The sequence below is a fragment of the Sciurus vulgaris genome (genome assembly GCF_902686455.1).
Source record: "Sciurus vulgaris genome assembly, chromosome: 7".
Lineage (NCBI taxonomy): Eukaryota > Metazoa > Chordata > Mammalia > Rodentia > Sciuridae > Sciurus > Sciurus vulgaris.
Window position 1 is genome coordinate 118,627,977 of NC_136467.1, and position 25,107 is coordinate 118,653,083.

Here is a 25,107-nt window from a genome sequence, read left to right on the forward strand (position 1 = left end):
TTTAAAAAATTGAAGAGGCTAAAATCAATCTCTGAAAGAAAAGAAATACAGATAAAAAGAAATTTACATTACGGCTTTGGAGCCCTGGGGGAGAGGTAGGGAGGACTGACCTGGCCATGGACTGGTCAAAGAGCTTCAAGAACTGGGCCAGCGACGTCTGGTACATGATGTTGACCATGCTCATCTCGGTGATGAGGAAGTACAGGATGCTGCCCCGGGTGGCCGCAGGCCGGAACTCCTCCTGAGCCGTGTTAATCTTGATCTCAGTTTCCGCAGCCACGTGCAGCTTTTCACTCACCTCGGCAGCTGTCTGCTTGGTAGTGCGCAGGACACCAATGAGAGATTCATCATCTACCAAGGAACCTAAAAGTCAAAAGAGGAAAACTGTAGACTTGAGGTGGAACGGCTTCAAAGTGAGATGCATCACTTCTGAAATAACACTGCTCGTTGCCACCTTGACTTCCCAAAGTCCACAGGGTACACTGGGAATAGAATCTTCAGACACCAAAAGGCCAACTACCACCTGACACCTGAGTCCTGCCAATGGCCTGACCCATACTCAGCGTGCAAATCTGCAAAAGGCCAAAGACCCATTTGATAGGTCTTCAAATGTCTGAAGACAATGATGACATTGCCCATGGTTTGAGCCATTCCCTATGTGACATGCTTTCCCTCCATCTTGGTGGCTTTTCACCAAGTGTCCCCAGAGTGTCCATCCCACTTGTCTTGGGGTGTGAGCTGGTGCAAAAGCCTGGCGAGCTGGCAGGTGAGTGGCACACTCTCCCCTCCACTGGTTGGGCAGAACAGTCCTGGTTACTGAGAACTCTGGCTCCTCTACATCTACAAGAGTAGACTGGGGGACAGTAGAAGTGTCTCTCCAGGAAGAGAAACCCTAGTATGATTTTTAGCTTCCCTCTCAACATCATTTTTAATAGAACTAACACCTGCTCATGACCATGAGTTCAGTTTTAAGATATGGAAAGACGCTTTGGATGTGCCAAACTCATGGACAGTGCATCTGCACACAGCAGCAATTCAGCTTGTCCTGGTTTCTGGAAGGCAGGCAGGCGTTGCAGAAGTGCTGAGCTTCTCTCACAGACATGCTACATCTCATGTGGAAGTCCACACTGTGGTTGATCTCACAGCAAAGAGGTCTAGATCTGGCACCCTCTGAGTTGGACAGGGGAACTGCCTTTGGCTCTCTTCACTAACACTTAACCAAGAGACAGACAACTTCACCAGCAGAAGCAGTGCAATGAGGGCAGATAAAAAGACTCTCCACGGAGCTCCTCTTAAAGGTATAGTTCCAGGAGGTTAGGTTTTTGTTGTTGTTGTTGTTAAGATTCAGAAATTAAAGTGATATTGGGAAGTATTCATTATTAGACTGCTAATAAATGTTAGAATTTAGGTTGCTGTTATTTGCCTACACAGAACTATCTGATGTGTGTTGATTTGGTTTTATTGGGATACAATCTTCCTTTAACTATATTGCAAATTGTGGTATGGTATGATGACTTTGACTGCCCAGAGACCCTGCCCTTGACTTCTAAGCACAAAGTCAAGGCAAGTTAAGAAGAGCTGGGCCCTTGGTAGCCAAGCGCCTTGGACACAAATGACATGACATGACTGTAGCACTGCATTTTAAGACCAAATGAAAGAGTCAATCTGAAAAAAAAAAAAAAATAGATTGAGCACATTAGTTTCCTTTGGACAAGCAAATTAGCCTATTACGAGCTACCCAGTTCCACTGGGAGCCCTCATTTTTCTCAGGAGAGAGCAATTACATCAAGAAAACTGTGTTATTCCCAGATGCTCAGTCTCTAGTTGCTAATTCAAAAATCAGATTCTCTGCAGTCCTTCTTTAACATCTAGATAGAAACCGCCTGGCTTGTTTTTGCATTGGTAACTCATCTCCTTCCTAACGTGTGCAATCATGAGGGCACTGAAGAGCATAACAGAAATCCTCACTCAGGGCTCGTTATTTGACGACTTCTTAATAACACAATACCTTTTGTGGCACTTAATTTATAGAGGAGGTTATCTTCAAGTTCTTTCATCTTCCGCTTGTTAAAAGTAACGTCCTCCAAAAGTTTAACCCTCTCCGATTCTAGCTCCTGTTATTAAGAAACAAAAAGATATCATCAGAACTGAAATTACCAGTGATTATGGCAAATCCAACATAGTAGTGTTTGTTACTAATTTTAAAGGTTTAAACCAAAGTGCCTTTCCAATGACAGAAGAAATTACTATCATTAGTCAAATCTGTCTATATTTTGTTTCTCTGGATAATTTTTAAAACTATGCCCACTAGTATTAAGATTCCACAGCACTTAGACTGGCATGGGGGAGACAATTGCTAAAACAACTTTACCCAATTCCCCCAGCCTCTTGCCAGCTCAGTTTAGTAACAGAGTGTCCCATCCTCTTGGACCCGTTCCCACACTGCCTCTATGAGAAATGCTAATTTTATTTGCAGGAGGAAGAGTTAGAAACAAAGAAGCATTAATATCAAGAAACCAAGGGCTACTGAGGTCCAGTATGAACTTGGGACGGAAAGTGAACACAGGACCTGAGGTGGCACAGTCAGTTGCTAATACAAATTCATTTTCCATCGTTATCTGTGACTCCTCCTACCAAAGGGATTACATTAGTGTTTGGAAGGTATTTTTCTCCTACATAAATAACTTATCTTAGAAATTATATTTTGGAAAAATGCTGAACTTTTGGAAGTTTGCAAGACTAGCACAAAGAACTCTCACATACCCTTTACCTAGAGTCACCAAAAGACTCCTTGGCTTATCACTCTGTCTATAAATGATACTTACTGTTATCATTATTATTACCTACCCTCTTGCTCATTGAATGCCCCTTGGCTCCTAAACACTCAGCAAATCTCCTGAGAGCCAGGACACCCTCTGACATGACCATAGCCCAACATTAAAATGCAGGAAATTTAACACTGACACAACACTGGTAAACACAGACTCTAAAGTGAGACCATCTCAGTGACATCTTCAGGGCAGTTTTCTTCTTCCTAGGCCACAGCACAGCATCAATCTGAACGTCTGGCACTTTGCCTTTGAGGTTTCCTCGAGAATCTGTGCAGCCATGAGACAGAAACTTATCCACACCTTCCCATTAATTTTTGTGTTCTTCACAGCACTTATCTTGAATCTTTGCAGAGAAGGAACTCAACCCAACAGATATTTGTCAAATCAAGATGCACTGAATTTAGTTCAACTCCTTCTTTACATCTGGGGAAGCTGAGAACCCAGAAGTCTGAGCAACATCCCAATATAACACACACAGCTGGTTACTGGAGGAGACAGGTCTGATACCCTTGTTTTCCAGCTCCAAGACAAGGGTTCCTTGGGGTGAAGAGGGTGTGGCTGCATCTGCAGGGGACTAGCAAATGAATCATTCTCATTCAAACAATCCTCCCTGTGTGGCAGTATATGAACACATGGACAAAATGAAATCCCATCAGCTTCCTGAAAAGTATGATGTGGAAAACAGATGCCATGACCTGCAAGGCTTCTCTAGGAGGGCTGGCAGGGTGGAAAGTGTATGTGCTGTTTTAGGACAAGTCCCGATTCGCTCTGACCTCCATTTGTTCATCTGTACGAATGGGCGCATAAGAGCAGGCTTGTTGGGGGGTTGACTGTCCTGCTCAGGATGCCCTCTCTGTGCTGTGTCCCCCAGCAAGGTTGGTATGCCCATCTGAGAATGTCTCTTGAAGAGGAAGCGAAGGCCTAAAAGGAGCGGCTGTGGGGACCTTGAGACAATGCAACCTCATGGGGGAGCTGGGCCAGTGTGAAATCATCTCAAAATAGCCCAACAGCCCCAGTGAGACCATGGAGGGCTCCTTTCCAACAGTGGTCCCGAGAGGCAATGCAAGCAGTGAATCGCAGGGTCCGGGCTCTGTGTCTCTCTGTGGAAGAGACACAGATGACCTTTCAGGGAGCACAGAGAAACTGAGACCAAATGGCCCTCGCAGCTGGGACTGTGCCCTTCTCTCCCCTGGCCTGGCCGCCTTCCGATGGCCCATCCCAAGGTGAGCCACCTCTATTAACCAGGTAGGTCCTCACATCATTTTCGTCAGGAAGAAGACCTGGATGGTTTCTCTTTCCCTTCCCGGGGGCCTCTCCCCTCTCCTCCTGTGCCTGCTACCCTCCTCCTCCCCTTTTTCTCACCTTCCCATTTTAAGCCTCTCTGCTGTTGTTATTCCTCACCTTGTCTTTTCCTTGAATCTTGAATAACAAAATTAATTATACTTAAGCAAAGAGAAATTTTCCCATGTTTTATGCAAATATAGTCAATATATGCAAATATATTTTGTGCAAATATTTTATGCATAAAATTTAATGTTTTCTGAGCATTATCTTAATAATTGGCTTAATCTTGTATCTCTCTCTTAAAAAACCTTCTAATCCTAAGTTGTTCTCTGCTTCATTAGAACCCTCAGCTATACTTAATTTCTCTGCTTTAGTATAAATTTTGTTTAATTAAAATAAAGGTATGGCTTCTTATATCATTAGATAATTAGACTGTAGTAATTCAAACTATTGCTCTGGTATTTAGGAAGCCAGGGCAATTTGTTTTTCTCCAGGATGACTGTTTTCAGTGAATTTTTCCAGTGAGCCCAGGACAATCCACAGGGCTACAGATATGAGAGTCAATATACCCAAAGGTTTCAAGTCAGAGCAGAAAGAGCAGTGTGTGTGTGTGTGTGTGTGTGTGTGTGTGTGTGTGTGTGTGTGTGTGTGTTTGGGGTTAAAGTGAGTTACAGGATTTCTTCACAGCAATTGACACTGCCAAAGAAATATTTCTTTAGGTTAATAAGGATAAATATGGTTTTCTTTTCCATATACTTAGCAATTTCTCAATACATTTTAAGCATTTGTTATAATTTATTATAAGTAGACATTTTTTCTTCTGGAGTTGTAATTACCTGTTTCTCGGTTAGAATCACCCTCCTCAGTAACTGATTCTCCAGTCCTTTCATGGTAACAGTGAAGTCAATGACTGACGTTTTAGCGTTGATCTCGGGGGTAAAGGCAGGGTTTGGTAACTTCGTGGTAATATAAAGTTTGAATGAATCCATGACATCACACTCCTTATCGCCCACTTTCACCTATATACATTCAAATGTAAAATTAAGATCAGTTTAAAGGACAGGACAAGGGATTTGGGGTCAATTTAGGAACGCCTTTAGCAAAGACCAGAGTTGTGCAACTTGAATGAATTGGGAAGGAAAGCTGTGAAATTTTAATTCCCTGATCTTAAACCATAAAGACTGTTCAATTTAGAAGAATTCAGATCTGTGGACCTGCCTGAAGTTATTTTTAGCCACGATACCAAGCAAATGAAAAATTCATCTAAAACAAATGGTGGGTAAAGGAAACCTAGATGCATCTAGGCTTTGACTTGACATTTTCAGTATTTATCACTTTCATAAATCCTTCAAAGTATGGGAGATGCTATTTTCCCCCCAGCTGAGGCAGCTGTTTCCTACTTTGGAACTTTGCTGTATTCATACAAAGTATTACTTCTTTTTACATTCCATGCTCATATCTCAAAGCACATTTGACAACAGAAAGTTAACATAATGTGCAAAGGAAAAATGCCAACCCTTTTTTCTAGAAAGAAAGCATTTATCTTAAATACTACTATTTACAGTATTTTGAAAAACAGCTAGTATTTTCTACCTAAAAATAATCAAGTGGATATCAGTACCATTTTTAAATGGCTTAAATTTCAATTAATCCTCATCCTGCTTGTGATGGAAAACATCACAAAGGCCACCATCACATCCTCAGGCACCCTACCTTCAACACTGCAAATACGAAGCGAATACAAATCTGAGGTCTTTTAAAAAGACCTTCAGGAATGGAGATTCAATATCCTCCTTCAACAAGTTAAATGAGGCATATAAAATAAGCCAGATACAGAAAGACAATTACAGTATGATCTCATCTATATGTGGAACCTAAATATGTCTGAATTCTTAGAAGCAGAGAATCCAATACTGGTTACCTGGGGCTGGAGGCGGGAAGGAGAGGTGTTAGTCCAAGGGTACTAACTTTCATTTGCAAGATGAACAAGTTCTGCATATCTTAGGGACAGCATGGGTGGTGATGAACGTGTTAATTTGATTGTGATAATCATTATATATTGTATAGGTATATCAAACACCACATTGTACATTTTGAATATGTAAGATCTTTATTTTGTCAATTAAATTTTTAAAGTGCAATTCAAAATTGTGGATGAGTCCACAATAGCCAAATGAATCACTAAGATTTTGTGCTTAGCTCCTTTATTTGAAAAAGAGAAATTCTACTTCTTAATCTCAGAGGAGATGATACTGTCTTCAGAACACTGAGTTTTATTCAATATACCCCATAAACTCTTGCAGGCTTAAGTATATATTAGATGCTCCATAAATTTTGCTGAATTAATTTTAAAAATATAGCATATGAATGAATTCACATTATGAAGAAAAATTCTCTAAATAAATCTTTGTTTAATGAAAAAATTGCATTCTTTATTGGACACATATATTCAGGAAATTAAGTCATCCAAAGAGGAAAACTCTCATCCAGAAATGTTGTCATTCATCAAGAAATAAAACCTACCCTAAAGGAAGAGAATGACATCAATTAAAAAATAAACAGTTATATTGAAAACAATTCAGGTTACCTTCAACAATTGGGAACAGTGTTCCATAGCTCCCAGCAAAGTCAATGGGTTTAGATTTAAAGTTAATAAAGAGAGAAAAGAACATTGTAATGTCTATAGACTTTATGAAAATACTATTTTATCCAGTGAGGAAATCCAGGTTTTCTTGTAAAAATATGCACATAACTTGCAAAACCAATTTTCTCAGAGGTGCTAAAAATACATATACCTTTTCTGTGTCACACTAGCATTATTATTAAAACCAGACAATGTGGTTTTCCCTAACCTTACTTAGTTTCAACTAAATGGCTACTCTTACCATGATATTGAGTTCCTCTAATTTTTTATATTCTATAAAAAAGGAATCAAAGCATCACCTGGCACCCAATGTTATATACAACTTGCACGTTTTTATGAGTCAAAAAGTCAATTTCATTTTTTAAAAAGATCTATTTTAGCAATTTTGAAATGTACAATAGAGTAATAGCTATCACTGTGAGAGAGAAATAAAATAAGTACTTTATGCTTAAAAATTCCAAAAAAGATAAAAGAAAACACTGACTATCAGTTTGGAAATAAATTTTTCCAGTGTATCAAATACTATCACCTGGAAGAAACTGCTTTTACTGCTATGCTCAAAAAGATAAGTAGATGTCACCATTGTTCTTTTCTTTCATGCTGTTTTACAAAACCTCACCTTAAAGGTGGTGCCTGACTTAATGAAATTCTTTTCTAATACATTATCCAAGGCTGGATCCAGTTCTTCACGAATGTCCTCGATGAGAAGGGGTCGGCCCAAGGAAAGGCTGTCCTCCAAGTGGGTGCGGAAATATTTATGATTCAGAGATGTCACCTAGAAGTAGAGTTCATTAGCCTGAGACTGTAATAAAGAATTTGCCCGTTCCTAAGTGGAAACCAAGAGATTTGGTGGACTGGTGACTAGGAATTTGAAGGGTAGTACCGGAAGCCTGCTTATAAAAAATAAAAGGAACCAGCAAAAATTAATTTTTCAAAAATTGGCAAGGCCTGACTTTGTTGAACCCTGCATGTGTCATGGAGTCTGTCTGATCAAAAGAGGAGATTTGCATGACATTCTTCACATGGAATGTCAGAGCTCTGCTCCTGACAGACGGAAAAGAAGTACTCAAGGATTAATCTTTTTAAACTTGAATAGTTGTAATCACTAAGGAAAAGCAAAATAACTCCCATATTACTGAAATTTATTTATCTTCTCAGGACCCTTCAAAATGAATAAGTGATTTAAAACACACACACACACACACACACACACACACACACACACACACAAGAATGTTAGAAATGACATTGACCAACCAAAGGTCCATTCGTGCAGTGTGTCTCCTAGTGGGAGGACTAGGATGCCTTCCAAAAAGTCAGCCTAAAAGACTACCAATTCACTTCACCTATCCTTACAATTTTTGCCTGCCGGGATCCCCCATTTTCAAATCAACATTTGTTATTAAACAGACTGCGGGGCTGGTTGATGCCTGCCTCAGCTGCTTGGCTTCGAACTCTTCCTTCTGCTATGATCCCTCTCCCTGCCTAACTGTGAGGACTCCCCAGGGCAGTGGTCAGGAGCATGGAGCTGGCAGACATCAACTGCTGTGGAAAAAAAAAAAATGTGTGGAATTGAGCAATGAAATAAGTCTACTTTTGTTCGGTTTTGATGAAAAAGGAAATAACATTTAAAAGATCCTGCATTTGAAGGAAGCTGTTTCCCCCAAATGATAATTTTTTTTATACAAATTATGTGCTCCGAAGTCTTACTATGAGCTGATAAGGTAAATGAAGCTAAACAAAGAGCTGTTTTGTTTTTGTTTCTGTTTTTCAGTTTTTGTCCTGGGGATTGAACCCGGAGGCACTAAACCATTGAATTACATTCCCAGTCCTTTTTATTTTCAATTTTGAGACAAGACCTCAATAAGTTGCTGAGACTGGCCTCAAACTTGCAATCCTCCTGTCTCAGCCTCTCAAGTAACTGGGATTATAGGGGGTATGCCACTGAGCCCAACCAAACAAAGAATTTTAACTAGCTTATTAAACAAAACAAAATAAGGTGTCAATAAGACTAAATTCACTGATGTTTTGTTCTATCTGCTTTCTTTCCCAAGCAAAGAAATAAATAATAATTTTCTAATATTTTATTTAGGGTTATCTTTAACCATCTTCAGTATCTTCACAAACTTGAAATAATATCTTGAGGTCCCAATTTCAAGTTTTATTCACTTGATTTTTCTTGTATAAAGGCACTATGGGACAGACACTCCAGAGCCTGTGCCATCTGTCTGCACAAACAAGGTGGCCAAAGAAGTCCTGATGGGGACCATTGGTGAAGGCATTCTTTTTCCAGAAGTCAGAACAGCAGGTCTGGAGGTGGCATTGAAAGTCATCTTGGCAAAGCTGCCGAGAGAGCGGGCTTTGTTTTTCATCGCTGTGTGTTTGAGCACGTGGTTAGCCACACACTGTGACTCATGCTTTCTGAATAAGGAAAATGCAGTTCGACCTGCTTACATCCCAGCAGGACATGGTTATTCAAATAAGTAAGAGTCTCAGGCACTTTCTGTTACATCCACAAGATGGTTTAGGGGACCAAGTTGCATCAGGAAGGACAAGACCCAAAGGCTATCAGTGAATTTAATGCTGGAGTGCAGAGGCCAAGCTGTGATCAGGAAACACAGCGGCATTCAGAGCCAAACCACACCCGGGCACCATTTGAGCTAAAGATAATAATGTGAGCAGTGAGATCAGCAGCCAGGGGAGTGAAGGGCAGTGGAGCAAGGGACAGTTACAACTGGATCCAGGAAACTAGGTGTAGGGGTATATAGGTGTACCCCATATGTCCATTCCTGGGAACGTTGTACCCAAGAAGCTCTGTGGAAACAGACGATACTACTTCGCTAGCTCTCCCCTTCCATTTACACTCCCTTGTCCACCTTAGGATTTCTCTGGGCTTTCTTGGTAGAAACAGACTAATGCATCGTGTTCTGGAGTATTCATGAGGCAGGGCACCTAAGGTATGCTCCTGAGCATGAGGCAGTGTCCACTTACCTGGGAAGCCTGCATCTCAGAGGTACTCTTTCAATATTTCACTATTAAATACGATGTTTGTGATAGGTTTTGTAGAAACCCTTTATCTGATTAGAGAAGATCCCTGCTATTCTTTTGTTTACTGACAGTTTAATCACAAATGGGTATTGAATTTTAATTTTCCACATTTATCAAGACAGACACATGATTTTCCTGGGATTTGCACCCCTATGATGATGACGTACTTTGATCAATCCAATTAGGTTCAATAAATATTGGAATTCTTATTCTGTATAAAGAGCTGTGCGGAAAATATAAAGATGGGTAAAACCATAAACCTGACTAGCAAGAAGTTTATGGTACAGCAAAAATAAAAGAGACAAATGTGCAAAGAACAATAATTGCAGACAGACTCCACAACAAAAGTTCAAACAAGATGTGAGGACTTGGGACAGGTTGCGCTAAGCTGCGGATTCCAAAAAGTCTTCATGAAGGTAGTGTTGGGTGGAGGCCTTGAGGAACATTGAAGATTTTTATTTGAGCTATAAGTTAAGTGACCAGTGGGGTGGAAAAAGACACTCTGATGAGCAGAAAAGTGGAAGCAGGCAGAAGGCTGAGAACTGGGGACAGTGTCTGGCAAACATGGAACAGTTCATATCGCTAGCTGAATTGAAATACAGATGGTCACAAGATCCCCAAGGAAGTAAAAAATGCGATCCTGCCCACATCTACAGCTACTTTAAATTAACACTGCATTAGACTCCAAAGCCCCATTATAAATTCAAGAGTGTAAATTAGCAAGCATTTATGAGAGATAATGCTAGCTATAGTTTGGATATGGAGTGTCCCCCAAAGGCCTGTTTATTAAAGCCTTGGTCCCCAGCTTGGCACTATTGGAAGATGGTGGAAACTTCTTTTTTAGAGACAGAGTTTCACTGAGTTGCTCACGGCTTTGCTAAGTTGCTAAGACTGGCTTTGAACTCATAATCCTCTTGCCTCAGCCTTCTGAGCCACTGGGATTATAGGCCTGCGCCACCATACGCAGCTTGGCTTGGTGGAAATTTTTAAGAGTTAGGGCCTGGTAGGAGGTCTTCCAGCCTTTGGGGGTGTGTCCTTGATAGCAATATTGAGACCCCAGGCCCTTCCTCTTCCTCTCTTTTACATCCTGGTCATGAGGTGAACAGTTGTTCCACTAAGATATACTGCCTCACCATAGGCTCAAAAGCAATGGTGCCAACTAATCATGAACTGAAACTCCCCAAAACTGTGAGCCAAAATAACCTTTTCTTTTTATAAGATGATTATCTCAGGTATTTATTATAGTAATAGAAAGCTAACTAACACAGATGACCACTTTATGACCAGCAGATTCTATTGGAAATTTTGGGAAAACTTTATGATTTTCTATGTACATGTATGTATGATTTCTATGCTACATACCTGTAAATCATTTTCTTTTTCCTTTGATTTAATCCAAGTTTTGCCTTGTGTTTGTGGATCTATGAGGAGTGGGTATCTGGTGGCCTTTGTCACAATAATGCCATTCTGAATTGAGAGATCATCACCTGGTAGACCCTGAAGTCCCCACTCACCAATCTGGATAACAGGAAATGGATATGACCATTCAAAAGAGAACAAAAATGTTTTTGTTAAATGAAGAGAAGGTTTTCTTTAGTAGTTAGAAGTTCTATAATGTAAAAAATTTTTAATTTGGACGTTTGTTTTCCTTTGAGACTATGCAACCAGTAGCTAGAAAAAGCAAACTTGTGTGAACCCAATAATATTAACTTTAGAAAACAAGTTTATAATCTAATGAATCCTCTCTTTAATGACCAAGACTAGATATTATCCTTTTATGCTACATTTCCTTATTTTAGAGGAAACATAAATTGAGCACCTACTATACCTGATTTGGAATTAGAGAAGATAATGAATATAAAGAGCTGTCAAAAGAGATAACCCTGAGGAATAAGCCCCTGATATGTCTCCTTCCTGCCCTTAGGTTCTGCCTGCATTGGGTATGGGTGCTTATATAGCTGGAGGAAAATGAGATGAGATATATCAATGACACTTTCGTGAATATTTCCTTCTCCAAATTTAGAGGGGATTGCCAGTCTCTGTCCATGTCAGAGATCCAGTGAACTAACCAGCCTCCGCCCTCGTTAAATTACCCCAGGACTTCCTCGTTAAACTAATAAAGACTATCCTGGTCCACCTTGCTTCACCAGTACCCAGTGCTTCTCCAACACATAATCTATTCCCTCTAAGGATGAATTCAACATTGTTTGAATTGAAGATGATTATTTTTTAACTTTTAAATACAGATAACATGAAATTAATAGCATTGCATCCCCTAGGGAAGCAGCAACTGGAGAGCATATTTGCAAATCAGAAATGCAACTCATGAATACAAATTGCCTGGAAAGCATTTATTACCACTTGAGCTCTGCAAGTTATACTGAAAATATACTGACGGTGGAATCGAAATCCTAGCCAGGATGGTTAGTATAGTAGGACACACTATTACTCAGTGATCCCAGACCATGCTATGGTGTTACGCTATTGGACACTAAAAAAGATGGCAAATGATAAAAAGAAGGTTAATGTCTGCATTTATGGCCCACAGAATTCCTTCATTTGCCTAAAACATTTGAAAGAGAGTGTAACTTCAGTGGAGCACCATGGATGATGAAGAGCTAAGAGCTCCATACTGGCGAGCCTGCAGCTCATAACCATCTTTTGGTTCATGCAGCGCCGTCAATTTCAATGGAAAAGCAAGCTTCTCAAAATGCTAAAATAACTCCCAGGCCACAAAGCGAATCTCCCTTTTCACTCCTAAGCATGTCCAAAGCAATCTTTTCAATTAAACGAGGAAGGAAAACATTAGGTGGCAGAAACTCAAATATTACAAGGAAGGGACAACTTACAGTTGGAGGATCCACCAGCATTGAAATAAGATTCAGGTTTTCAGTGAAAGGAATTTTCCGTGCTCTCAACTCTATCTCCCACTGCTCTTTAAGCAAGTAGTTCCTAAATATCTGGTTGAACGGACCCAGGTAGGACAGGAAGCCGGTACACAGCAGAATGTCACCCACAAGTCTGTTAAGAAAAAACACAAAAGGCCCCTCCCCAAAGTGAGTCACCCAATACATAAGGCTTTCCATCAGGTGTCTGTGAAAGACACAGGGCAGTTTGGTTTTGTATCAGGTGACAGCCTTCTTTGCCCCTGCCAGGCATGGAGAGACCATGCAATGAAAGGGGTGAGGGGGGAGCAGGGCCACATTTTGGGTGGGTCAGAGAGCAAGAAGGCAGGCCCTCTACTGAAGTCAACAGGTGCAGAGCCTCAGCTCCTGGTGGAAATCACCTTCTTCCTACTCCATGTCGTAGTCCTGATCACCACACACTCAAACTATTTTTGCTGCTGCTGCTTCTTATTTATTTATTTATTTATTTCGCTATTTTCCTTCCCCCTTCTCATTCTCTCTCTACATTTTCTGAGTACCCCAGTAGACGATACACTGTGATCCACGCTTTCAAAATCACTGAGGCCAAGAGTAGAGAAATAGAGGGAGTATCCAGATTTTTCTGGCAAGTCCAAACACATCAGATGTACCCTTGTACTGAAAGCCTCATTGTGAGACCATAACTGAGATTTCAAATGTTTGATGGGATTTTCTCCTCTCTCTACTGAGCATGTGTGACTCCCACTGCAAGCACTTCCTTAGATGGAGGGATTGAGAGATGGACAGGCAGACATGCAGGAGAAAAGTACTTTAATGTCACGAAGAGCAGGGCTTGGAGTGAAAACTGAGAAGGAGAGCGATTATAACAAAGACCAAAATTCATACCTATTAATCTGAGCTTTGAACTCTTTACTTTGTTGGGTCCATCGGACTTTTTCTCCACTCAGCCCATCGATGAGAGTGGACGCTGCCTGCATCTTTTTCCGGCACATGTCTGCGTCATTCAGCAGATCCTGCATCACAAGGGGAGAGCTTGTCAAAGAACTTTCTAAAGTGCTTGATCAAACACCCATCACATTCACATGAAAATACATGGAGGAATTTCTGAATTTGAAAAATGAATGAATATAATCTCAAACTAACATGGTAACAGATGTTTACATATTAAATTCTAATAATCCATTCATGACATAGTGATTTTACCTTACAAAATTTCAAGGAAAGCAATTCTGTAAGAGAAAATCCAAATCATACAAATCAAAAGAGTATTTCTAGTATATATTTTCAAGACAATAACATAGAAATGATAAACACTTGAAGAGGTAGATATATTTACCTTAATTTAAACATTACACAATATATACATGAATCAAAACATCATATGGTACCTCATAAATATACAATTTCTATGTATCAGTTTTAAAATGCATTTAATCTAAGACAGAGTCAAATCAATAACATATACCATATAAAGTCTTGTATTTATTTAATGATAATCCTAAATTCTTTGCAGTTTACAAAGCATTTTCTTCCAGAAAAATCCCACACAAAGGTCAAGTCTGCCACCAGCTTGAACCAGTTTGTAAGAGACAACTATAACACTTTCAGAATATCTCTGAGCTGCTATTAAATGTAGCCACTAGAAAAAATTAAATCATAAAAACTTACAATGAAGCAAATTATGGTAAAAGCAAAGGTAATAAATACTACAAACTCATAACTTTCTGTTTACATTTTAACATCATCTATGCTCTTTAGGTTATTTAAGTTTACTGTATCTGCTTGATGGTAGTCTAAAAAAGTGTCTGCCATGCATGTTTTCCAAATCTGTGCCAGTGCTATCACTCTGGTAAATACAGTGTCGAGAGTGATCGCAGCATAGAAATCAGGAAATCTCAAGGCCCCCACCTCACTCAGACACTGCCACCTTCCTACCCCTAGAGGTCACATTACAATTCCCCATTTTACAGATAAAGCTAGGTTAATTGCTCCAAACTGAGCTCACAGCACCCTGGTACAGAATAGAAGACACAGAGACAAACCTGCACAGATATAGTCATCTACTTGTTCCTTGACAAAAGTGCCAAAAAACAATTTTGGAGAAAAAGACAACCTTTTAAACAAATGATGCTGGGAAACTGATTATCCATCTATAGAATAAGACTAGATCTTTATCTCTCACCCTGCACAAAAGTCAACTCAGAATGGATCAAAAACCTAGGAATTAGACCAGAGACTGTGCAACTCTTACATGAAAACGAAGGGTCAACCCTTAAATATACAGTCACAGGCAACAGCTTCCCTAAAAAAAGTTCAGGAAATAATACCAAGACTTAATAAGTGGGGTGGCATCAAATAAAAAGCTTCTGCACAGCAAAGGAAACAAGAATGTGAAGAGAAAACCTATGAATGGGATAAAATCTTTGCTAGCTATTCTTTTGACAGAGAAATAATATCCAGAATATATAAAGAACCCAAAAACCTTAACACCAAAAAAAAAAAAAACCAATTTATAAATGGGCAAATGAACAAAACAGACACTTCTCAAAAGAAGAAATACAAATGGCCAACAAGTATATGAAAAAATGTTTAATGTCATTAGCAATTAGAGAAATGCAAATCGGAGCCTACACTGAGATTTCATTTCACACCAGTCAAAATGGCAGCCATCAAGAACACAAACAATAATAAATGCTGGAGAGGGTGGGAGAAGAAGGAACACTTTTACATTGGTGGTGGGATTGTAAATTAGTACAACCACAGTGGACATCAGTATGGAGGTTACTGCAGACTAGGAATGGAATCACCATATGACCCAGCTATACCACTCCTCAGTTTTTATCCTAAAGAATTAAAGTCATCATACTAGTGATACATGCATACCCACGTTTATAGCAGCACGATCCACAATAAACAAACAATGGAACCAGCCTAAGTATTCAGAAAGGGATGAAGAAAATGTGGTATATATACACAATGGAGTTTTATTCAGTCATAAAGAAGAATGAAATTGTCATTTGCAGGAAAATGGTTGGAACTTGAGAACATTATAATACGCCAGACTCAGAAAAAGGGTCATATGTGGAAGATAAGAGAGAAAAAAGGAAATAAAGGTGTAGCGGAATCTCGTAAAACCTGAAGGGAGATCAGTAGAGAAAAGGGAAAAGGGAAGGGAAAGGGGAAATATTGGGGAATCATTCTGGCCAAATTATGATTATATTGTGTGCACATAAGAATGTAAAACAACTCCCACCATTATGTACAAGAATAATGAGCTGGATTTTGGACCTTTTTTTTTTTTTTTCTCCTAATTCCCAAATCAGTACTCTTTTTCTTATAGATTCATGATGATAAAAAAAAGCAAAAAAAGAAATTTGAGTGCCAAAGATGCATAATAGGCTGAGAGAGCCAGCATGAGGGCATTCCAGGGAGAATTTTCAACATAAACATTTGCCTCAATTCCAAATAGGACACACACTCGTGTGAAGTTTCAGAACAACATTTTGGTAATTTCGTTCACTTGCTCTCACCATTTTCTCATTCATGGCTGAATCAAATTTTGCTTGCACTTTGTCCAGCTCGGCTTGCTTCTCATCCAGCAGGGCCTGGGCCTTCCCTAACTCGGCGTTAGCAACGGCTAAGCGGCCTTCCTGCTTGGCCAGGTTCGCCTTGAAAGAAAGAGGGAGTTCACAGAGAGCTGTGTTAGCTCCGAGAAATGGTCACGATTTTGATTGGAAAGGCTACCGGAAATGACATGATTTTTGCAGTGGATAGTTCTCTGGAGGTCAATGCCTCAGTGTTTGCAGCTGGGGAAGCAGAGGACTCTGGGATATTTCATTAATGATTTTCCTTTTAATTATTAATGTTCAATTGAGAAAACAGGAAAGGTGCAACAATGCTTAGAAGGAGAAAAAAATCACCCCTGATTTTACTCAGAGATAACCTGTGAGTATTGTATGAAGTTGGTCAATGAAAATGTTTTATAAAGTACGTGAGAAACTGAAAAAAAAAAAAAGAAGAGATCATTTCCCCGTGTCCTTAAACATTCTTTTCATGAATATTACTGATATGGCTACAAGATAACCCACAATATGAATGTATCATGTTTACTTAACCTTTTTCCTACCTTTATACGTTTCTCCCCACCCTCATTTTTAATCCTTATAAATAACGTTGTGATAAATACTATTAAGATCTGTAAACATTTTGAATTGTTTGGTAAATCTCTTTGAAATGAAATTACTATAACAGCAGTTTTTCATCTTTTCCTAAATCCTGCAGCATGGAAATTATACTGGGGAATTGAACTCAGGGGCACTTAACCACTGAGCCACACTCCACCCCTTTTTATTTGGTATTTTATTTTGAGACAGGGTCTCACTGGGTTGCTTAGGGCCTCACTAAATTGCTGAAACTGACTGTGAGCTCGCCATCCTCCTGCCTTAGCCTCCCGGGCTGCTGGGATTACAGGCATGCACCACCTCACCCTGCAAATTTCTTTAAATTTAAAGTAATTAGTCAGTAATCTAGCCCAGAGCTTTCTGGGGTAGATGTTCTTTGTTAACTGTTCCATTTTCTTTCTTGATGTTTATTTGCTTTTAGCTGTTTTCCCAGACCCGTCATTTTGTTTAGATTATCTAATGTTTTTATATGTGATTATGAATAATTTGCACTTTAATTATTTAAATCTATACATCCATGATTGTATGGATTTATCTTTCAATATTTATTTGTTCTTGTGGTTCTCCTATTTATTAGATTTTTCAGGAATATGTCTCTATTTTTACAAAGCATCCATTTTTAGATTTGCTCATGAATTCTGCTTTTCTCTTCTCTCATTTTAAGGTCATTTAATTAATTCTTTTCTGCTTTCCTTAAATTCTGTGTGTATGTATGCTGGTGAGTGAGTATGTACTTTAACTCTTTCATGGAATTTTTAGTCTATTTGATGCATTTAAGGGCTGAGACTACACGATTTGGTTATATTGCAGAAGCTTTGGTATCTAGCTTGTTTTAATCATTCCCTAAATAGAAATGACTGTTTTTTTTTTTTTTAATGTAAACTTCTAATTTCTATTTTTCTAGTGATCCTAATTTTTATAGGTTTTTTGTTTGTTTGTTTGTTTGCTTGTTTGCTTATAAAGAGAGAATGAGGACCCAGGAATTTTGCTTTGGGGAATTTAATCAAGGCCTTCTTCAATATGATCACTTTTTGTTAATGTTTCTTGAGCACTAGAAATAATTTCACACCGTTTGTTTACACTGAAGAAAGTTCAATGTAGCTATTCAACATTAAAAATAATATTACATAAAATTTCTGGATAGCTATTTATTTATACTCACTTAGGATTGGATCCATAATTTGAAGGGCCCAATAAAAATTTGTAATGTAGGGGTCCTTGTTAAAAGTTTATTAAGAATTTCAAGGGGGCAAGATCAGAGCATTACAATGAGTCTGTCCAACTGGCATGCCTGTGAGACCAGCCCTATGCTACAGATCTTCCAAAGATTGATAGTGTATGCTGTGATCTCAAGTTACCTTATGAGTTTGTTAATTCCCACTTAAGATTCTAACAGATTTTATTAGAATAAATTTTTATTTTATTTTTTATTTCTTTCATAAAGCATTATTAAAATTAAGTCTTCATGTGGATCATGATTTTTATCAATAAATAACTACGCTCATGTGTCTTTTTTTCTTGAATTCTACCTTTATCATACCATGTCTCTCCATTAGTATCTTTTTGTTTGGATGAATTGGCTCTATTTTCCCATTATTTCCCTTTGTTACAACTTTTTCATTTTTAATTTAAAAAAAATTTTTTTCTCAACATCACCTACATAGAGAGTAGATATTTCCATTAAGACTTACTACGAAAGACAGTCACCCCCTGTCCACATTTTCATCATTTTTCCATTCCACAGAGTGACCACCCACAACTTTTAGCTCTGTGGGGTTCAGGGGTTGAGTTCCTGCTTGGTGAGTAGAGCACACCTGGAGGATATATTTTACGAATCCTTACTTTCCTAAGAAAGTCTTCCTGTTCCCTCAGACATGAAGGTCAGCCTGGCTGGGTGTACAAGACACGTGTGTATGTGTGTATGCACACAGACACTTCAATTGCATCCTTAAGAACTTCTTATTGTTACTCATAAATGAAGCATGACCTTTTACTAAATTCTTGGACCACAGCAATTTCCTCCTCAAGACTCCACTCATGTTTCCATTAACCACAAATATTTAAGGTTGCCAGACGTTTATGACATCCTGATTTCTCTTCTTTTGTAGAGGACATTTTGAATTCAGTTTGACTGCTTATTTCTTAGATGGCATATCAGGTTCTCTGTCTTTTAGGTTTTGAGACATTTCTGGATGTTGATCCTAATTTTTATAAGTTTTGTTTGGAACAGAGGACTTGCACTCAATCCCAGAACTTCGTCCCCAAATTTTAAAGAAAGGGCAAGTTTTCTGTTATGACAATTTGATTATTATTCTTAATAAGCTAATTTCCTTTTGAAGTTAATGAGTAGGTTTTGGTTTCTTCTCTGCATTGTCAAAAACAAGTAACAGATAAAGAAGAGGACATCGGAAAAAAAGGAAAATTTGGTTAGAAGGATATCTACCTGTTTCAATCTACATTTTGCCTGGTTTGCTAACAGCAGTGAAACTGGTGTTTACTAAACGCTGATTCACTGGGAGAAGGAGGGGATTTACCTTCAGAGGCAACACCTCCTTGTTGATGCCATAGAAGGTCGCCATAGCAAGCGTCCAAGACAGCAGACCAGCCACGTTCCCGCAGACTTTTTTGGCACTTTCGAAAGAGTAATCATCCATATTGAAATATGGCTGTAGTAACTCAACAGTCTCTTCATTTATGGTGTCCTTGGGGAACTGCTGCAGGCTCCACAAGAATCCTGTCGCACTCATCAGCTGAAAAACAGATCTACAGGCTGTAAGGTCTGGTGGGAAAGAATACTTTCTTCCTGACTTAGTATGTATTTCTTGTTTTTACTTTTTTTTTTTTTTGTTTTAATTACTTTTTTAGTTGTCATTGGATTTTAAAAAATGTATTGTTTTATCTGTGGTGCTGAGTATGGAACCCAGGACCTCACATATGCCAGGCAAGTGCTCTACCACTGAGCCACAACTGCAGCCCTAGTATGTATTTCTAAATCAGATTTTTTCAATTATTCACTCAAACATACCAATCAAGACTATTGACAATGGTAAACCTAAATTTGCAAATTGCAAATTGTCTTCCAGCTTCCATAGTGAAAGAGTAAAGAAGAAAAGTCATATAAGTTTCCTGTTTTGTAAGTATGTCTGAACAATGCCAACTACACAGGACCCCTTTGGTGATGGTTGAGTTGACACCAAGGCTGTGCCAATGTTAGTCATTGGTTCTGGAACCATTTTGTAAAAAGAAGGCATTTGGCAAAATGAACCCCACTATTATGTATAATTATACTGCACTAATAAAAACATTTTTTTTTTAAAAAAGAACTTCAGCTTCAAAACCTATCCCTACTTACATTTTGGGTGATGCAGTTTAAGACAAACAAGCTCTTCAATACACAATGATCAGTCATGCCTGCCAGCTCATCTGGTCTATACTGAGTGTCCTGGGCTGGGGACACCTGATGTGCCTTGTAGGACTTATAAAGACAGATGTCAATTACCTTTAATGACTCTGCCCATGATGGCTTGCAGCAAGGTTTTTCAGGATCCATTGTAACAGGGTCAATTTTCTTTTGAAACAGTAGCAGCACACAGTCCATGATTCTCATAATAAGATGTGGTGGTTTTGCAAGTTTCCGGACTGTGGCAATATCATTTGGTTTGATAGTCTGTATTTGGGATGAGAAATCAATATATTTTTTGTAGAGACATATTAATAGTCAAATGGAAATCCAATTGTTTTAAATTAGGTAAAAAAAACCCTTTATTTATTTATTTTTTTAAAATATTTTCTTCCCCAATCCCTGACATTATCCCCTCAAGGGTTTAAATTCCAAGATTTTGTATAGTGGCTCTCTCATTGTCGTTTTGGGATTTCAGTTTGTTTTTATTCCTTTCTTCCCTGTTGCTCCTAAATACTTGATTTAAAATATCACTCCTATTCATTGCTCACCACTCCAGACCTCAGCTAATGAGCCCCATGGATGTGTTATATTTAGACATCTTGCATCTTCAAAGCACAGAAATTAGATTATGTGTGGATATTAAGAGACCAAGCTCTGAATATCAGAAACCTCACCTTCAGTCTTTATTTTTAGGTTGCCCTGGATATGAAAGGGGGAGTAATTAGAAGGAAAACAAGGTAAATTGTTATAGCATATGGCTAATAAAAATATTTTTGAGGGCTGGGGCTGTAGGTCCGTGGCAGAGCACTTGCCTAGAACACGTGAGGCACTGGGTTCAACACACAGCAACACATAAAAATAAACAAAATAAGGCATGCTGTCCATCTACAATTACAAAAAATATTTTTTAAAATATTTTTGAAAGTTTCTATCAGTGAGCTGGGTTTGGAATAAGACATTGCCTGTCATTTAAGGCAAGAAAGATTGATTATTGGAGACCCAATAATCAGTAAATGTCCAAAGACTATTCAGTTCAATGATCTCATTTTTTTTTATGTTATTCGTGGGAACTAGAGAAGGAGTGGGGGAGGAGGATGTGTCCTGATCATTGTGAAGTTTTTATTAAATGATCATCATAGATTTATCCATTAATTGAACAGTTACAGGCATTCTCTCATATAAAATAAACAAAAATAACCTTGGCTTTGTAATCTCCCAAGGAAGTTAGAAGAAACCTAATTACCCTCAAACAGGATTTCTGCCATGATAGAAACCTAAGAAGAGACCAGAAGAACTGGAAACTTTCTGTAAGAAGTGAGGTCAGAGCCCAGATTTAAAGAATGACTCTTACAAGGCCACAAAGGTTAAGAAAAGCATTCTCGGCAGAGGAAAGGCACATTTAGCAGTAGCAGTTGATGATTCTTCCAGAAGCCTGCAGGTATTTCTGTACAGTTGGTACATATTGTGTATAGGGACAGAATGACAAGAGATTGCGTTCAAGAAGCAGAAGACAGCGTATTGTCACAGCAGCAGAAGCTCTAATATTTACTGAGCACTTTCTATGGGCCCCACAAATAATATTAATTACCTTGAAGGCTTACCTGAATCCTTCAAGGATCAACCAGGATTTGCAATCCCCATGGAGACCCAAGAGAAGTAAACTTATTCCAGAAAATTTATCTAAGAAGAGGCAGTACTGAGCAGCAAATGCATATTGGCCTGCCTCCAAAGCAGAGGCCCTCTTGCCTCAGCTGCGCATGCCTGGTTTGGGAGTTCATCCTAAGAGCATACAAAACGGGGAAAGCCACAATCTGGAGGGGAGGCTGGAGGAACTAAGGTTTTCTGTGTAATCTGACTCCCTCATGCTCTAGTTAGGCTTTATTTTTATTTATAAGGCATTATTTCTCAATTCTCAGGGAAGGTTGATTTATAGAATGAGAATACCAGGTTTTAGGAATGAGGACTCTAAAAAAGTTAGAATTTAGGAAACTGAGCCAATGGAAACATTTGTTTCCGGACTTCGAGATTACAAATCACGTTAAGAATTCAGTTGGGTGTTTGACTACAAAATCTCAGTTACTTTCACATAAGGCAAGGTGGCGCCTGCTAGGACTTGTGTTGGGAGGGGTGACAATGTACTGCTCACATTCAGGGCGGCTTCTGCTTCCTCCAGCGCAGGTTTGGCAGCCTCGAGTTTGGTCTCAGCGATTACTTTTTCACTATCGATTTCATCCACAATTTTCTGGGCTTTGTCTTTCACCTCTTGCACTTCATTTTTAACTTTGGCTGAAGCCTGAGCACTTACTGTGACTTCTGCTAACACCTGTTGAATTGAGGAAACACATGAAGGTAAACCTTTCAAACCAAATTGAGAGATTTGTGAAGGGAGAGGATATTCCTTTAATGTAGTATAAAACATGAATAAGAAAAAATTTATTCCTCATCTAAGTCAGCTGTATTTTAAGGTTTGCTAAGGTAATTCCTTTGAACAGTTTTGTTTATTCTTCCTCTTCTAAGTTTTCTTTAGGCTTAAAATTAAATATATGTATGCCTATATATTACATATAATATAATCACATACGTATGATAAATATGTGCATGTATTTAATTTTAATTACACACATGTAATATATGCATATATAAGACATGTATTTACATATGTATATATGTATATGTGATTATATTATACAGTGTGTATATATTTAATTTTTATTATATTGTATATGTGTATGTATATTTAATTTTAATATACATTACATATATGTATATATTTAATTTTATGTGTATGGACATATACATGTATACATACATGTATGCACATATACATACATGTACCTACAGATACATACATGTATTTGTATGTGTATACAGGTGTATGTACATATACATTTTTAATTTTTATTTTTAAGTTATAAATTATTCTTAAATTTATACATAGAATATATCAATATACATTTTAAATTACATTCATAAACAAGGAAAAAACAGTATATTTCACTCTAAATTTTTAGATAATTAAAATAATTCAAGGAAGCATAAAGGAACAAGGTCAGAAACCATAGGAAGTCTCATGCAATAATGATAAAAACAGTTAATGTTTGTTGAGTGCTTATCATACACCAGGACTATGCTAAGTCCCTCCCCTATGTTATGTCACTCACTTCAGTAACTGCCTAGGGTCAGGGCTTAGATTTCTATTCTTAACTGACTCTCAGTGGATGCTGAAAGCAGTCTGAGAAGTGGCTGTATATACCTCCAGAGAAGCAGCTGTATATATCCCTGTTACCCAGGAGGAGTAATTTTTTTTTAACTCCATTAACTCTTCCTCTTATCATTTTCCCTCCTCGAAACAAACTTTATTTGAGACCTGGGTCATCCTAGGCACCTAAAGCATGCAGGGATTTTGGAAAGAAGTCCAAATATAACCCATGGTCAATCAGAAATTCTATTGAGAGAGAATGAAATGAGAGAGACAGAGTAAGAGAAGGAAGAATCATCTAAGACAAGGTCAAGGATGTGATTGTTTAGATATGCTTAGGTATAAGTTAAACAAAACAACTTCTGCAAACACCATCTTACCAGAACTAATCTGTAGATATATACTCTAATTTTAATAATGTTTTAAAATAATGCTTTTTAACACAGGAAAATATTCCTCATTGGTAGTGACAGAATAAATGTGAGCTTACTTCATCTGCTTTTACAGAAGCCACGGCCAATTCCTTCTCCTTTACTGCAAGATCCTGAGAGAGTTTAGCAACGGATTCACTTGCCTCCATAAGTTTATCAAGACCTTTACAAACACACACATACACACTCTTGCTGAGTATATGTATATCCCTTTATCAAATATTTATTCAGTATTTACTACTTATAAGGCATTGTATAGTAATATCACAAACACAAGATAATTAATTATGAACTAAATCTATAAAATATACATATCTTAGGAACAACATACTTCCGAGAGTTTCATCAGGGGGAAAATAGCTGTGATTGAAGGATATCATCTATTTAATCCCCAGCACCACAAAAAAAATGGAAAAAAAAAAAAAAACCTCCTAAAAAATAGCTTTTAAAAAGAGTATCATTTAGTTACATTAGTGGGAAAATCACCATGTCTTACTGAAGAGGATCAATGCAGCCACTAAACTTATTTGACAAACTTAGTCTGTCCTTGGCTTTATAAATGTTTTGTAGCAGTCATTTTTTCCCCTTCGTATCATGCTGCAGCTCAGGTGGCAAATGAGATAGACAATACATTAATGTTTTTGTGCTTTTCTTTGCCATAAAAATGAAAATCATTGTAAAACTTCTATAACTGACTGGCTTTCAATTCCCTGGAGCAAAGTAAATGGTTAACTGAATTTCTCTCATTGCAGTGGGTTCTAGACAGTGCTATCTAGGTAAAGGATTAATATCTTGGGTCTCTCGTGGGAGGGCAAGTAGTCATCTGTACATTTTTCCAATTTGAAGGTGTAAATTCTTCCACCCTGGTCAATTTCAAACTACCAGAAGTTTCTCAGTGGCACATCATTACATAATTTTCAGTTAGAATAGAGATAAATTTCCTGAAGAACATTAATAATAGTAAAATAGAGTAAAAATAAGTAGGAAGTAGTAAGTTTGGGGTATTTATTGCCTGGATTTTGTTTGTTTGGTACCAGGGATTAAACCCAGAGGCACTTAACCACTGAGCCACATCCCCAGTCTTTTTTTGTTTTATTTAGAGACAGGGTCTGGTTGAGTTACTCAGCGCCTCGCTAAGTTGCTGAGGCTGACTCTGAACTCACAATCCTCCTGCCTCAGCCTCCTGAGCTGCTGGGATTAC

The 25,107-nt window shown here is 38.2% G+C and overlaps 1 protein-coding gene across 1 annotated transcript in view; it reads right to left on the reverse strand.

Annotated features, from left to right (window-relative positions):
- Positions 1 to 25,107, reverse strand: part of DNAH8 (dynein axonemal heavy chain 8) — a gene marked incomplete at its 3' end in the record, with an annotated part of 249,573 nt that overhangs the window by 74,898 nt on the left and 149,568 nt on the right. The window contains exons 63-74 of the mRNA XM_079148326.1: positions 23,966 to 24,069; positions 22,423 to 22,599; positions 20,373 to 20,540; positions 19,408 to 19,623; positions 16,223 to 16,360; positions 13,578 to 13,705; positions 12,657 to 12,828; positions 11,170 to 11,325; positions 7,379 to 7,534; positions 4,952 to 5,134; positions 2,009 to 2,114; positions 111 to 363 (exon numbers count right to left, since the gene is read on the reverse strand). Coding sequence (XP_079004452.1) covers positions 111 to 363; positions 2,009 to 2,114; positions 4,952 to 5,134; positions 7,379 to 7,534; positions 11,170 to 11,325; positions 12,657 to 12,828; positions 13,578 to 13,705; positions 16,223 to 16,360; positions 19,408 to 19,623; positions 20,373 to 20,540; positions 22,423 to 22,599; positions 23,966 to 24,069 — 1,957 coding nt within the window. The remainder of the gene's footprint in view (positions 1 to 110; positions 364 to 2,008; positions 2,115 to 4,951; positions 5,135 to 7,378; positions 7,535 to 11,169; positions 11,326 to 12,656; positions 12,829 to 13,577; positions 13,706 to 16,222; positions 16,361 to 19,407; positions 19,624 to 20,372; positions 20,541 to 22,422; positions 22,600 to 23,965; positions 24,070 to 25,107) is intronic.